General features: G+C 36.4%; 1 protein-coding gene across 7 annotated transcripts in view; it reads right to left on the bottom strand.

Annotated features, from left to right (window-relative positions):
• Positions 1-15,185, bottom strand: part of Slit2 (slit guidance ligand 2) — a 346,807-nt gene that overhangs the window by 86,258 nt on the left and 245,364 nt on the right. For 4 of the 7 annotated variants that reach the window (XM_026788661.1, XM_026788664.1, XM_026788662.1 and 1 more), the window contains 4 exons: positions 8,628-8,699; positions 3,207-3,350; positions 2,932-3,095; positions 1,981-2,004 (listed from right to left, as the gene is read on the bottom strand). In XM_026788661.1, the coding sequence (XP_026644462.1) occupies positions 1,981-2,004; positions 2,932-3,095; positions 3,207-3,350; positions 8,628-8,699 (404 nt within the window). The remainder of the gene's footprint in view (positions 1-1,980; positions 2,005-2,931; positions 3,096-3,206; positions 3,351-8,627; positions 8,700-15,185) is intronic. The other 3 variants (XM_026788663.1, XM_005366009.2, XM_026788665.1) reach the window with 1 other exon arrangement.

Below are 15,185 nucleotides of genomic sequence, written 5' to 3'. Positions count from 1 at the left end.
AGGAGCAATCTATGAATGCACCTATAAAATGAATGAAAAGCCAGTGATGGAAAGTAGAAGGGTTATAGATAGAGTATATGCATTAATAGTTAGACGGTAGGTCACATGTTTCTAAATGACCTCCAAGCTTTAAAGTTTATCACTTGATTGGAACATAATCAAAATTCCAACAAAATGTTGAAATACCAAAGATAACAACATTTACGTGTCACATTCCATTACAACAATAAGTGCCCTCCTAGTTGTTGAAGAACCTGTTTTTTATTTTTTCTGTCTTCGGAGATCAAGCCACGAAAAGTTAAAAGAATTCTGTTTAAAGTATCGACACAAGGTTCACCGAGTGCATTCAAAAACATAGTCAATGCAATGGCAATTAACAATGCTTACTTAAAAACCATTTATTAGATAGATACAAATCTTAATTAGTATATATGGTGGAAAAAGAGAAAAATGAGGACCAAGAAGTCTATGTGCCACAACGTCCACATGTAATTTTAAAATGCAACTCAATTATCAAAGCATGAGAATCAAGATATGATCTTTGATATAGAAGTTATTTCCTAAAAAATATCTGGACTCATATTTTTTAGCAGAAGCAGAAAACATAACTTTCACAACATGATTTTTTTATTGCATTGAGTTGTACTGGTATTTTTGTTCTTAAATTCTCAAGAAACTGAATTAAATTATTTGGATAATTAATAGATGAACTGCCATAATCTTGGGATTCAAATCATATTGGTGTGCTATCCTATGCACAGTCTGGTTTTCAAAGTATTCGTTTTTCCAGTTGAGTTTCAACTGTTTGGTGACTTTGCACTTAGTTGTCTAAAAATAACAAAATTTATACATTGATGATGAAGACCATTCAATTGCTGTTTTCTGCACATTTTTGGTAATATATACAGATACAATATGTAGACTATTAGTTGAACATTGAAATTTAAATTAAGCAATTTACTTAAATCTAGCAAATATATACAATTAATTAAATGCTAAGAGTAAGGAATAAATACATCCTCAAAAGCAATCATTACTTTATAAATATTTTACTATACAGTGTTTTAAAGCAAACAAGTCAGGATGAATTTATACACTTGGCAGGCAAGAACAAGGTAAGTAAGGGACACATTTTAAAGAGCTAGCTCTAGACTCATCAGTTTGGAGGTGTTCGTTGGAAGCAAAGGGTTGAAACATTGCAATTGAATCTGTAGAAACATGTTCTCCTTCTGCTTAGATTATTCAAGGCATTTAGTTCCTATTAGCTGCTAATGACTTCAAGATGGATATGAATTTCCCCTTTTGTAGAGTAATAATCTGACTCCAGACAGGCAAGGACGTATAATTACAAGTAAATTAATAATAAAAAACAAGTGCAGCTAGATCAGCACAGAACAGCTGGTTTATATTTAAAAAACAAATGTAAGCAAAAAAGTATTCTTTTCAAACCAAGAAGCTTTTAAAAAGTGAGATTTTTTTTTGTCGAAACTGCATTTCTGCATGTTTATACCTGATTTTATATAGAACTAGCTCTTTGACAATAGAGAAGCTGCTGTCTTTAAAACTAGCCTAGAAAGCTAAATTTTAAAAACAGGCTGAAAGATTAAATATTCAGTGGAGAGAGAGAGAGAGAGAGAGAGAGAGAGAGAGAGAGAGAGAGAGAGAGAGGAAAAAAAAACATGGTTTAAGTAGTAAGCCATAGGCTGAAATATTTTGGCTAATGTGAGAAACTGCAGATAATGTGAAAAGGGGTAAGGGGAAGGAGAGAATGTGGGTTTTTATTTTAATAGAGTTTCAACATCAGAAGCTGCATGCAGAGGTGGGGTTTTCAGGATAAAGCAACAAGTGAGCTATGCGTAAGTCACTCTATCTATGGAGTGTTCACTGTGCTCCCAAAAGCATGCACATCAATGTTTAGAAGCTATAGAAGTCGAGTACAGGGTGTCTGCAGTTAGTTCTACCACCGAGCAAAAAACCTACCTGGAATGAAATACTGTTCTTTAGCTAAATAAAAAAAAAAAAAAAAGAAAGAGAGAGAGAGAAAAAAATAGAAGATGTACCTGAATGTCAGCAAGCAGAGATATGAGTTAAATTAGATTAAGAATGGGCTAAAGTTATTACAGATAACTAAGTGACAAAGTATATTCACAGAACTAAAACAATACACAGTGAGTAATAAATTTATGAAGAAGGACAATCACAACCTAGTTTTCATATTAGACGTTTAGCATGAGTTAAGTACACAGTGGGAAACGTGCCCGGAAGAGTTAGGTAGCACACTCTTCAAATGATAGTCAAGGTCATCTGATAGTCATCAGAACACATATAACACTAGACCAACATGAACAATGAGTAAGCTTCCCAGTTAACAGTTAAACAAGGATTTTTGGGGGGATAAATGCAGTGTTTCCCAAATGTGAAAAGATAGTCTCAAAAAAATGTGGCTTCACAGTGTATCCTAGAAAGAAATGAGGCATCAGGAGACTCCTACCCTCTACTTCTGAGTTTGAAAAAACCATGTAATCCCGTCTTATTTTGCTCTGTGAATAAATGAGAGAATGTCTGGCTATTTGATGCTGGTCAGCGGAGACCAGTACAACAAACAGGGGGAGTAACACTGCTTTTTTAAAAAAAAAAAACAAAAAACAAAAAACTGTATTTCAAGTTATCTGAAAGGTCCTGGATACATACAAACCCTAAGACATAAGATGAGGGATCCAGACATCTTTTTCATTTGATTGAAAATTATTTTGCTGGCTATATTATTTGAGTTGCATCTATATTTCTCCTGCTTTCCCTCTCCCCAGACAGAAGGAAAAAAAAGGAGATTGCACAATGCTTCATAATCAAGCAAAGGCAGCTGCTGTTGCTAATTCTCAAGTAACCACAGCCTTTGGTCCTACAGAAATGTCTCACGAAGTGAGAAATTACCTGAACAACGAAATTTCTTGCTTTTGATCTGTCCAATTCTTTTGTTAGCCAGGCGGCGGGGGCTGGTGCAACGGGCACCGCTGGTCTCAATTGGGTTGGTGTGGAGATAATCCGCTAGCCACTTGAGATGGCAGTCACAAATGAAAGGGTTCTGGGCCAAATGCCTTTCAGAAACACAGCAGAAGAGTTTTATACATGACTTGCTTATGACTTGGCTCTCACAATCACAGTGAAAGTAATCATCATTATACTTGGTTCAAATTGTGCATACATACATAGTTTGGATGGCTCTGAGAGCTGAGAAGGTGCCCTTGGCAACAGTCTGAAGTTTGTTGTCATATAACGAGAGAAGGTTCAAGTTGTGCAGGTCCTGAAAAGCATCTACCCGAAGGCAGTTTATCTTGTTGGCATTCAATAATCTGTTTGATCAAACAGTCATAAAATTAAAGTGCAGCATCTCATTAATTCACCTGTAATATAGCACTTCTGGAGGAAACCCAATTAAGAGAAAGACATTTAATTTTAACACTAATGTTGTAAATTTAATAATAATGTAGGCACTATGAATGGGAAGTTGGGGGTTTACATTAAAAAATGAGAGTCAAATGGTAAAATGAACTGAAATCAAATGGTTCTCATAAATGCATTCAGTACAGATGATCAAAAGATTACAAAGGATTACCTAGAGGAAAAACCATAGACAAAAGCAGAAGAGGTTTGGCTTCTGTTATCAAGATCAAATGAAAAACAATTTAAAACATTATTATTGTCTCCAGCCACTCTGGAGAAGTTCAGGCTCCTTCTAAAACAGCAACCAGAGTGGTCCTTTTTGACATACCTCCTCGGACCATGCAACACCTATGGTCTGAGCAAGACTCTAGACAGAGAACAGCCTTAAGAATTAATATCAAAAATGGTCTATAGCTCACTCTGGGACTCTACAGCTTTACTCAGTCCCCTGCCCTTCCCTCTGTGGTTACTCCAGTTGATACCTTGCTCTTTTCCATTAAGATCAGATTCTTTTGTCCTCTATACAGAAATTTCTCCCAGATCTGTGCCTTGCTAGTCACATTGCCTTTCTGGATTCTTTGAGACATAAACATGTTGCTCTTCAACCTTAACTACTTCATATATTTTTAAGGTTTCTGCCCCTTTCCAATCCCTAGTTCTTTCAATTGGCTATATCTGGTCTATTTTCTGATATATCACATACATACATCTTGTTATCATATATGCATCATATATACATAGATATCATATATCTACACATATAAAATATAAAGGTAATGTTTACCTTTATATTTTATATTTGTAGCTATTGATGCTATAAATGACTGTCATTTGTACCTAGGATGTCATGGGTATTTTTCTATTTTGTTCCCTCATATTTCACATACCCCTACTACATACTACAAGCTCAAATATATCTGCTGTGACACGACTATGTGATATTGCTCTTAGATAGAAACTTGCACTGAAACATTCAAATCTCTAGTTGCAGTATAAACACCCACCTAACACAATAGCCTACAATCCCACTCTTCCCCTAGATTACATCAATAAACTGTGGAAGGGTGCTTTAGAGATCATACACTGGCAGGCATCACTCATGTAGGATAAATACGATGGTTATATGTGACCATGTCTTTCCATTGGTGCCATGCGTGCTTTCCAGAATACAATTGCTACTTAAGCATGAGTTGCCTTCTCTATAACTCTTCCTAAGCACAGTAGGTAATGCTATGCAGTCTCATTACCTGTTTCTAGTTGAGTGCCACATTCCTCCGAATACAGCTCAGCCATTTCTGCAGTACTTGTTCAATGTTCTCTGTCTCTACCTTTTTATTTTATTTAGAGCCTTAAAACATTTAATAGCTCAAAATTGCCTGCTATGTGGTTTGGGTAATTCTCATTATGTAACATAATGAGTATGTTTTCTCATTAGACAATGGTAAACTGTGTACAACTAACAAAGATTTAGATTTTGCTTTTTACATTCTTTATAAATATTCAAGGCTGTATTCTTCTCCTGATAATCTTGTTTTCTGTGCTTTGTGTTCTCCCATCAGGAGCTGAAGTTTTAAGTTTCTCTACGGTGCATCTAAAACTTATTTAAAGTCCTGGATTTTTTTTTTTAATTTGGGATTGGTGGGTTCACGGTATACCTACCATCCCATTCTTGGCAGTAAGTAATACAAGCAATGCTGGGAATGTTCCTTAATTCATATGCTGACTGAATAAAAGAGTTTGACAACACATATTTAAGATGAGGAAACAGAGGCAGTTCTGAAGAAGCTGAAAGCAGTTGTTTCTGTGAGAGGTTGGTGCTCATTTTAAAACAGTACGATGTTAAGAATAAAGAACCTCATAGAAGAGAAAGTGGAAAGCACACTTGAATGCACTGGTTCAGGAGATCATGTCCTAAATATAACCCCAGGCGCATAGACACTGAGGGAAACAATTAATAAATGGGACCCCTTGAAACTGAAAAGCTTCTGTAAAGCAAAGGACATGGTCAACAAGACAAAATGGCAGCCTACAGAATGGGAAAAGATCTTCACCAACCCCACATCAGAAAGGTTTGATTTCCAAAATATACAAAGAACTTGAGAAATTGGTCATCAAAAGAACAAATTATTCAATACAAAAATGGAGTACAGACCTAAACAGAGAACTCTCAACAGAGGAATCTAAAATGGCTGAGAGACACTTAGGAAATGCTCAACATCTTTAGTCATCACAGAAATGCAAATCAAAACAACTCTGATATTCCATGTTATACCTGTAAGAATGGCCAAGATCAAAAACCTTGATGACAACTTATGCTTGAGAGTTTGTGGGATAAAGGAAACACTCCTGTATTGCTGTGTGAGTGCAAGCTGGTATAGCCCTTTGGGATATTAGTATGGTGATTTCTCAGAAAATTAGGAAACAATCTTTCTCAAGACCCAGGAATACCACCTTTGGGTATATATCCAAAGGATGCTCAATCATGCCATAAGGACACGTGCTCAACTATGTTTATAGCAGCATTGTTTGAAATAGCCAGAACCTGGAAACAATTTAAATGCCCTTTGAAAGAAGAATGGATTAGGAAAATGTGGTACATATACAAAACAGAGTGCTACACAGCAGAAAAAAAAATAATAACATCTTGAATTTGGCAGGCAAATGGATGGAGCTAGAAAGCATCATTTTGAGTGAGGTAACCCAGACCCAGAAAGACAAATATCATATGTACTCACTCATAAGTGATTCTTAAACATAAAGAAAGAAAACCAGCCTACAAATCACAATCCCAGAGAACCTAGAAAACAATGAGAACCCTAAGAGAGACATACATGGATCTAATCTATATGGGATGTAGAAAATGACAGAATCTCCAGAGTAAATTGGAAGCATGGGGATCATGGGAAAGGGTAAAAGGGGAGGGGAGAGGAAGGGAGAGGAGCAGAGAAAAATGTATAGCTCAATAAAATTAAAAAAAAAAGAACAAAAACAAGCCAGCAGCTATTTCCCAAGGTTTTTTTCATTAACTTGCTTCTTCTTCCTATCACCCATCTGTTCAAGCAAAGCTAAGGATCTCCCACTTCATAATGTTCTTGGCTATTTGTTAAAGGATTGGGATAATCTATATTTTAAATCCTGGAAGGCAAAAGAATGGGTCTTCCTTGAGAGCTGGGAGACTGCATATTAAAAACAGTAGTTTTATAAATTATATTTTCTTATATGCATATGTTTTACTCACACATGTGTTACAGTAACCAAAACTACACGAATTTTGAGTGTTGATGTTAAATAGCACCATGATGGTTAAGAACAATTGAGAATACTGCGCAGGAAAGAGTATTCTTGGAAAATGAGGATATCAACAATATGGTAACTACTTAGCAATATTTGACTACAGCATTATGCTATATTTATGATGTGTATCATATACAATATCTGTATATATACAATCATTTTATCAAATAAACATGTTGATAAATTAATTTCAAATGTGGTACATTTACACAATGGAGTACTACACAGCAGAAAAAAATAATGACATCTTCAGATTTGTAGGCAAATGGATGGATACCAAAAACATATTGAGTGAGGTAACTCAGACCCAGAAAGACAAATATTATATGTCCTCACTCATAAGTGGTTTTTAGATATAAAGCAAAGATAACCAGCCTACAATTTACAACTCGAGAGAACCTAGACAACAATGAGGACCCTAAGAGCGACATAAGTGGATCTATTCTACATGGGAAGTAGGAACAGACAAGATCTCCTGAGTAACTTGGAAGCATGGGGACAATGGGAGAGCGTAGAAGCAGAGGGGAGAGGAAGGGAGCAGAGAAAAATGTGGAGCTAAATAAGGTCAACAAAAAAAGGAAAAAAGAGGTAGAACCTTTCAATCATCAGTGCACAAAAGCTGTATCATCACTCACTAAAATATGTACATAAATTGAGGAGATTATATAGTACCAAGCAGAGGTGAATGATATACACAGTAAGCTTTTTTTTCTTTTTAACAGCTTTTTCTTTTTTTTGCTTATATGAATTTGGATGTGATACAAATTACAGTGTGGTGAAAAGAGTTTAACACAAGGATACTAGGACATAATTAAACAATAAGTTTCTCAAGTAAGGAATAATAGTTACACTCTAGGAAGCTTGTGGGGTTACTAGTAAGTTTTTAATCATATAATTACCAATGAATAAATACTATTGGAAGAGAAAAACTATTCTAAAATGAAGAATTGTGAGAGAGAGAATGGTTGTGAGAAAGGCGAGGAAAAGCATCAAATCATGATTATCTCTATATTCAAAGCTTCCAGAGCAGGTTCTGCCACAAAGGAGGTTGCTGGGTAATGGAGGCTCCAAACTAAGTTCAACCTTTCCACTGCCTTTCTACTCTCTCTGTTTAATGAACTTCCATGCAAATGATCAGGTACTAAAACATATGGCATCTAGGGGCCAGAGAAATGGCTCAGAGGTTGAGAGCGTTGACTGTCTAGAGGTTTTGAGTTCAATTTCCAGCAACCACACTGTGGCTCACAACCTGCTGTAATAACATCTGGTGCCCTCTTCTGTCCTGCAGGGACACATGTAAGCAGAATGCTGCATACATCATAAAATAAATAAATAAATAATACATAGCAACAAATCTGGTTTATATAAATGCAGTGATTTTTTTCAATACAAAAGAGGGGCCGCTATAATCTAAGCAGTGTGGGCTTTAATGCAATGGAGGGAGTTGGAGAAATTTCAATAAAAATCAATTGGGAGATTGCCATCATGTCACTGTATTCCATGCCTATGTTTGTAGAAGTTAGTCAGGATTTTTACTGTTGGATCTACAGTGTTGGGTGGATTGTAAGTATATCCCATGTCTCTGGCTCCATCCTAGCTGCTGGTCACATCAGAACTGAGTGTTTTATGGGATGCGTATCACTACATAACCTCTTCACAGTGGGGCGGCCAGAACACAATCGTTCATTTTATTGTGGAGAGAAACATTCTTGGATCATTCTGAAGGGTTTTGTCTTTACATAAATAGCTATGATCAACCTTAGCATTGCTTCATTAATAATTTTTGTCACATTAAGTTGGGCTATTTTGGGTTAAAGCCTCCCGATAATTAAAAGATGGCATATTAAAAAAAACCATTAAGTTCTATAAATTCATGGCAATGAAATACTTACAGTAGTTGTAAGGAAAATAGTCCTTCGAATAAACTTTTTGGGAGTTCTGTGATTTTATTTCCATACAGGACACTGAAACAATGATAAAACAATTAGAATGATACAAGCCTAGCTAGTTCATATATGTGTACACATACATGCACACACACATACTTTGGGAGATTAGTAAGCACTTAATATATTATAGCATCCAAATGAAAATTGAATGACATAAAAATCGTCTGATTATCGATAATATACAAGCCTACTGTATATAATTTTGGATTCATCGAACACAAAACAGTTTACAATTTACAATTTACAATTTATTTGACCTTTTTCTGAAAACAATCCTTGTCAAACTGTAAGGTTTTCTACAGATAACACCCTACTTATATGCATGCACATAACTTGTAGGCAATCAGAGCACAACGTATGCAGAAAATAATCAGTACAGAAACTATTGCTCATTAAATCAGTGATTTCATGCTCAAAACACTGCTGTAGAAGTCGAAGCAGATATAAGGAGAGGGACTTAGAAAATAAAAGGTACAAGACTTATGTATAAGGAACATTAGATCTTAGAGAATAATGACTATGAATAAGATTAAAAATATTTCAAGTGTGTATTTCCCCTTCATCAAGTATGAAGCAGAACACAGAACAAACCGCGAGGATACTGACATCTGATTGCACATCAAGTGAAGATATTAAGGAGAAAGGACCTTGACTTAATCAGGTCAGGACATCTGCCACCTAGCACATCTGTTAGTACACAGTGACTTTCTGGTACTGGATTGACAAGTGAAACAATGACAAATTAGCTGAGAATAATGAAGGAATATATTTCCAAGCAGGGTGAAACAGTGGTGTAAAAAGCAAATGAGCTGAAAGGAAGTGATTGAAAGATCATGTAAGTGTTAAAAATAGGTTCCCAATAATTTCTATTACAGAAATTGGAGTGAAAGAAAAATGCGTAGAAGTTAAAAATTATATTATTAGGGGCCATTTGACTGATTATATAAAAATCATAGACATATTTACGTAAGTTTTAAGGATATAGCATAAGACACTCTTAGGATTTTTGGTTAAGAAAATAACCAGGATAACACACACACACACGCACGCACACATTATGGTTAAAATTTATGTGTATATATATAAATTTTATTTATTTTATATATATAAACTTTATTTATTATATATAAATATAAACTTTAACCATGCACAATTTGAAACACAGGAAAATTAAACTCAAATAACTGTCCCAAGTAACCTGAATGATAACTTGTGAATATACACTTTATAGGACTTAAAATTATTATTTAAAAGATATTTAGTAATATGGAAACTTTTATAATATGATAGGTACTTTAAATGCAGAACATTTTTATTAATAATATCATATAAATTTTCTTTAGAAATACAGGCATATAAATTCCCAACCAAAGTAGGAAGGGCTTTGCCTCTTAGAGGCTGTTTAAATGCACCTTCTTTTTCATGTTTACACACTGCCTACAATAAATATAATTTCAGAACTGGATAAGGATAGATGAGTGTCTTGGTATACAAAGGAAAAGCTGAATAGATGATTTGTAATAAGTAATTTTCTTGACACCAGTGAATGATTCTAGTGTGTGAAAGATGAAGGTGCAATGGGAAAAAAATTACTGGAGTGAGGGGAATACTGTTTACCTTCTGAGATGCCAGCGAGAGGTGGGATGTATTACCGAGGAGGAAGAAAACACACCAAAGAATAAATAAATCAAGTTGTTACACAGTGCAGGGAGACAGTCCATTTGTTCAGATGCCAGTGCCACAACTTTAAAGCACACTTAAAAAGGCACTCATATCGAATATAGAGACTTTTCTTTAGAGAATCAAACAAATCAATTGGAGAAGAAGCAATTGATTTTAAAAATCAAAGAACCAAAGAAAAAATGCTGTATTTTCAGAGAGACGGGGAAGTGAGCATCAAGAAACGAAAAAGGGGAAATGTATGTTTTTGAGACCAAGGATAAAAGAAATCAGGGGGAGATACAACTGGACAGATTAATATGACATCAGTCACAATATTTAATTGAATTGAAACATCCAACAGTAGCCAAGTGCCCTTGCACATGTCAGCAAGTGTGCTAGACTGCAAGCATGGTATCCACTTCAAGTAAATTCAACACGTAAGTCATAAATGCCTGCCATTTGTAAACATACAACTGATCTGGCCTAGATAAATGGGTTTTATATCAATTGAACATTCCAAAGTGTAATTTCGAAAACTAAATTTTCATATTTTTTTAATCTACTGATATTTAAAAATTAACAAAGGCACTCATAAATCATGAGAGTCCCACTTTAAAAAAGATGAAAGTGTGAATCACATCATGTGTTATTCACTTGGGAGAAGCATCTAAGGTGGTTTGGTTAGGAAAAAGGTCGTTAGTTTATCACGGAATTATTCTTTTTCAAAGTACCATGTGGGTTGTCAAAGGATCATGTCACAAAATTACTAAATTAATATTGTTAGTATCAGACCAAAAGGGAAAATAGAAAATAGCAGTAAAAGGAGGAACTCATGCAGGGCCACAGGAAACAGACGGGAGAGATGGTCTTGGTATGTGGTCTATCAACTGCAAACAAAGCCAGTCAGCAAATACTACATACCTGTGAATGAGATTTCTTTACCAAATGTATAGTCGTGTGAGGCCAGGGTACATTGTGTTGTTGTTGGTGTGTGTGTGTGTGTGTGTGTGTGTGTGTGTGTGTACGCATGTACATGTGGGTACGTGAGTTTTAGCACAGAGCCCAACCTAAGTGTGCTCAATCACTTCCACCCTTTAGTTTTTGAGATTCAGTGGCTCACTGATTCAGGACCTCGCTCATAGAGTGGACTGTCTTTTCTGTCAGCGCAAGGGATCCCACTGTAGCTACCGATATAGAGCTGGGATTACAGACAGAATCATTGTTCTTATGTGAGAATGGTGTAAAAATGGCAGCAGCAGAAAAACAGGTCAAAATTATCCAAAGCCAAAGTAGTTTCAAGAAAATAAGATAAGATATATAAAGATGAGGGAAAGAAAAGACATAAAAAAATAAAATGCAAGGAGGTCAAAGAATTTGTGTTTATTTTTTTGTTTTGTTTTGGCAATGTTTTATTGCTCTTTGAGAATTTTGTATAACGTATTTTGGTTAGATTTGCTCCCCCGGCACTGAACAACTCCTCTCAGACCCGCTCTCCCTTTCCTACCCACACAACTCCGTGTCCTCTCTTTTGTTTTAAAAAACTTTAGACTGTTCAAGTTCAGTTTATGTTGTCTGTATACTTTTAGATGCGTGATGTCCCCTGGAGCCTGGTGAAATCACCGGGGGGGGGGCACACACTGAAAGACAGTGGACTCCTTTTCTCCCAGCACCTATGCTTTTTAAGTAAATTAAATAATTAAACTATTAAAACAAAACTAGAAAACAAATGAGCTCCTCTGAACAGGAAGTTGGATCAAATCCAAATATCACTAATAACACATTGAGTAGTGTCTTCAGAGAAGCCTGATTATTTAGATAGGGTGGGAGACTTTTTAGGTCCTTTATAACAACACAGGCACATTAAAGAAGTTCTTGTTTGTGCAACTAGCAGCAAAGCTAAGAACACAAATCTACCTAAAACATATGGGATTTGACTGAGGGAAAATGGGCAACAGGAGCTATGTTGGTCAGTTTGAATTTTGCCTTGCTGAAAGTTGGCAAAAGATAAAGTTCCTACAACAGAAAAAAAATATGCAATGCAGGAAAACGTACTGTCTATTGCAAAAGATATACTATGGGCTGACATTGTCATTAAAGGACATGCCAAAGACCTCATCCTATAAATTAAAAACAATGATGTACACTGAGAATATAATAGTGAACAATTTTAAGAAATCAGAGCAAGGAGGAAGCAAGGGATGAATGGAAAGGATAGGTTTTCATTGTCATGAGAAGTCCTCAAAAAGTTGGGAAATACTCAACACTAGGCAGGAGAACCAAGTGCAGTCCAAGAAAAGTCTACGGGAGACTCAGTTGAGCATTATACTGTGGCCTCTACAGAAATTGGGAATGAAGTGATGAAGACACACAAGTACAGAAAGTTAAATTAAAATAATATATTTTATTTTAATACATATGTGTATAGGGGGTTGTGCATGAGAGTGCTGGGGTCTACATTTGACATGAGCACTGAGAGATAATCTGGGGTCTTGTACAAGTGTAGTATAAGCGGTTAAACACCTAGGCATTCTCCAGTCCTGTTAGTGAGTTTTGATAGATATCAACATATTGATTTAAAATGATGAAAATAAGGTGCTTATAGGCTAAGGATTTGGGGCATGGATATTCTCTGGAATACATAAAATCCAGAACCATCCAAACTGATCTTCAGTCATGAAGAATCAGGTATGACCATACCTATTACCTCCAGAAGTTTGTACCCTACTTCTGTAAAGCAAGGGAAGACTCTGCTCCCCATTTTAGAGACAGGATAACCGAGGCACATGTGAATTAGTAACTTGATCAGCCATGAGCTAGGAAGGGGTGGAACTACACTCAATACAAAACAATACAATATTTAAAGTGTAAGCTTGCCACTGTGTTACTTTGCTTAGCAGTTACTTTATCACCATGAAAGGGTGTTTCTGAATCAGAACAAAATGATAAGTTGATAAAAATAAAGCAATGAAGCTATAGCGAGGTGGAGAGAGAGCGCTATGGGACAAAGCCCCTGCCACGCTGCATGGGTGAACCCCTGCTTCTGTGACATGAGAAGCACAAGACAGGGATGTGCAGCTCCCAGGCTAGTCAGCCCGAAGTGTCCCATGGCAAAGAAGAGGAAATCACGTGGAAATCTACAGCCACAGCTCTTTTCTCTTCTTCACTCACAAGCACGCGAACAGGAGCGGATGTGTGTTTCCTCCCACAAGATGTGAAACAGAGAGGAGAGAGCAGTAGGATTCTAATATGCTAGCCCTGAGAGGAACTTCTAAATGTCACCTGTAATGTTGTTGTTAAGTAAGGAAAACAAAAGACCATGAAGTAGACAGTGAGATGGCCCAAGGTAGCAAAGGGGCCTGTACAAACTGTGGACACGAGTGCAGTCCCAGGGTCCACAGGTAAAAGGAAAGGAGGAGCTCCTATAAGATGTCCTCTGTTCTCCACCCATACACAACACAACACAACAGCACACCAATGCACATAAATAAATATAAAATGCAATCGTTTTCTGTCCCCAAGGATAAAATCATTCCATTAGTGTATGACTTTTAAAAGATATTTTTCTGACAATGCATATTCTAACAAATTAATAAGTTGGGGTACAATGTTATACCAAAAATTATTAAGTGTTAGTGCCAATAATATCAAATGATTTTATACATACTAAGAATAGCCTTTAAAATTGCTGTACAAATCATGTCTTTTCTAAGACATGGGAATATTTTAGTAAATACCAATTTCCAATTGTTTATGTTTAGTTATTTAATAAAAAAATCTGTAGAGGTATTTGATATTGTATCATTTAAAATATTTTCACAGTTTCAGTAGATGTATGATGTGCGATTCCTCTCTGTATGCTGTGAATACCATTGCTTAATAGAGAAACTGTCTTGCGCCTGTGCAGGGAATAGCAGTAGGCGGGGAAATCTAAACTGAATGCTGGGAAAAAGGAGATAGAGTTCAGGAGAAGCCATGTAGCCCCACCAGAGATAGATGCCAGAACTTTAGCCGGTAAGCCACAGCCACGTGGTGACACACAGATTAACGGAGATGGGTTAAATTAACATGTAAGAGTTAACCAATTAGAAGCCAGAGCTAATGGACCAAGCAGTGTTTTAAATACTATAGTTGCTGTGTGATTATTTCGGGAGTCTGAGCTGCTGGGTGGCCAGGAAACAAGTGGCCTCCCCACAACAGATGCATTAATCAAATTAGTATAAATAGACACTTGAGGATGTTTCTAGAAGGAACTTAAAGGGTAAGGTATGAAAGAAACTTGTGGAAACAGATTTTGTTGTACTTATTAAGAGATACTGCAGCACCGGAGGAGGGAGGAACAGACTCTAGAAACTGAGAGGATGGCTATAGTGTATACTCAGGAAACCAGTAATAAATAAGTTAACCAGACTCTACATCCAAATTACAAAATAGCTCAAGGTTATTTTACTTGATAAACTCTGAAAAGTTTTTATAAAAGAAGGGTAACCTTTAGTAACTTTTTAAAGACTGTCTTCTGGATAGCTATCTTCCTGAAATTCCTCTTGACCTTTATAACTAATGCTTATTATGAGGCTATTCGGGGGTGGGGCGGGGAGATGCTCCTGTGAGGAAGGAAGGATTCAATGACTGGTCCCATGCCTACTTGTCCTCAGTGACACTTGGACTTCCTCATCCTAAAAGGACCAGCACTGTCCTCAGGCACAAGCTGCTAGGGACTAAGAGACCACAAATCTAGAGTTGCCAGAGTGCTTACTTCCCACAGGGCAGGGAACCCTGACTGCTCTTTGGACTGGAGAGGGAAGGAGAGGGGAGTGGGGGTAGGGGGAGGGAAATGGGAGT

Source organism: Microtus ochrogaster, unplaced genomic scaffold, assembly GCF_000317375.1.
Source record: "Microtus ochrogaster isolate Prairie Vole_2 unplaced genomic scaffold, MicOch1.0 UNK5, whole genome shotgun sequence".
In the NCBI taxonomy this organism is placed as follows: Eukaryota; Metazoa; Chordata; class Mammalia; order Rodentia; family Cricetidae; genus Microtus; species Microtus ochrogaster.
This window is presented reverse-complemented; position numbering and strand designations above follow the sequence as displayed.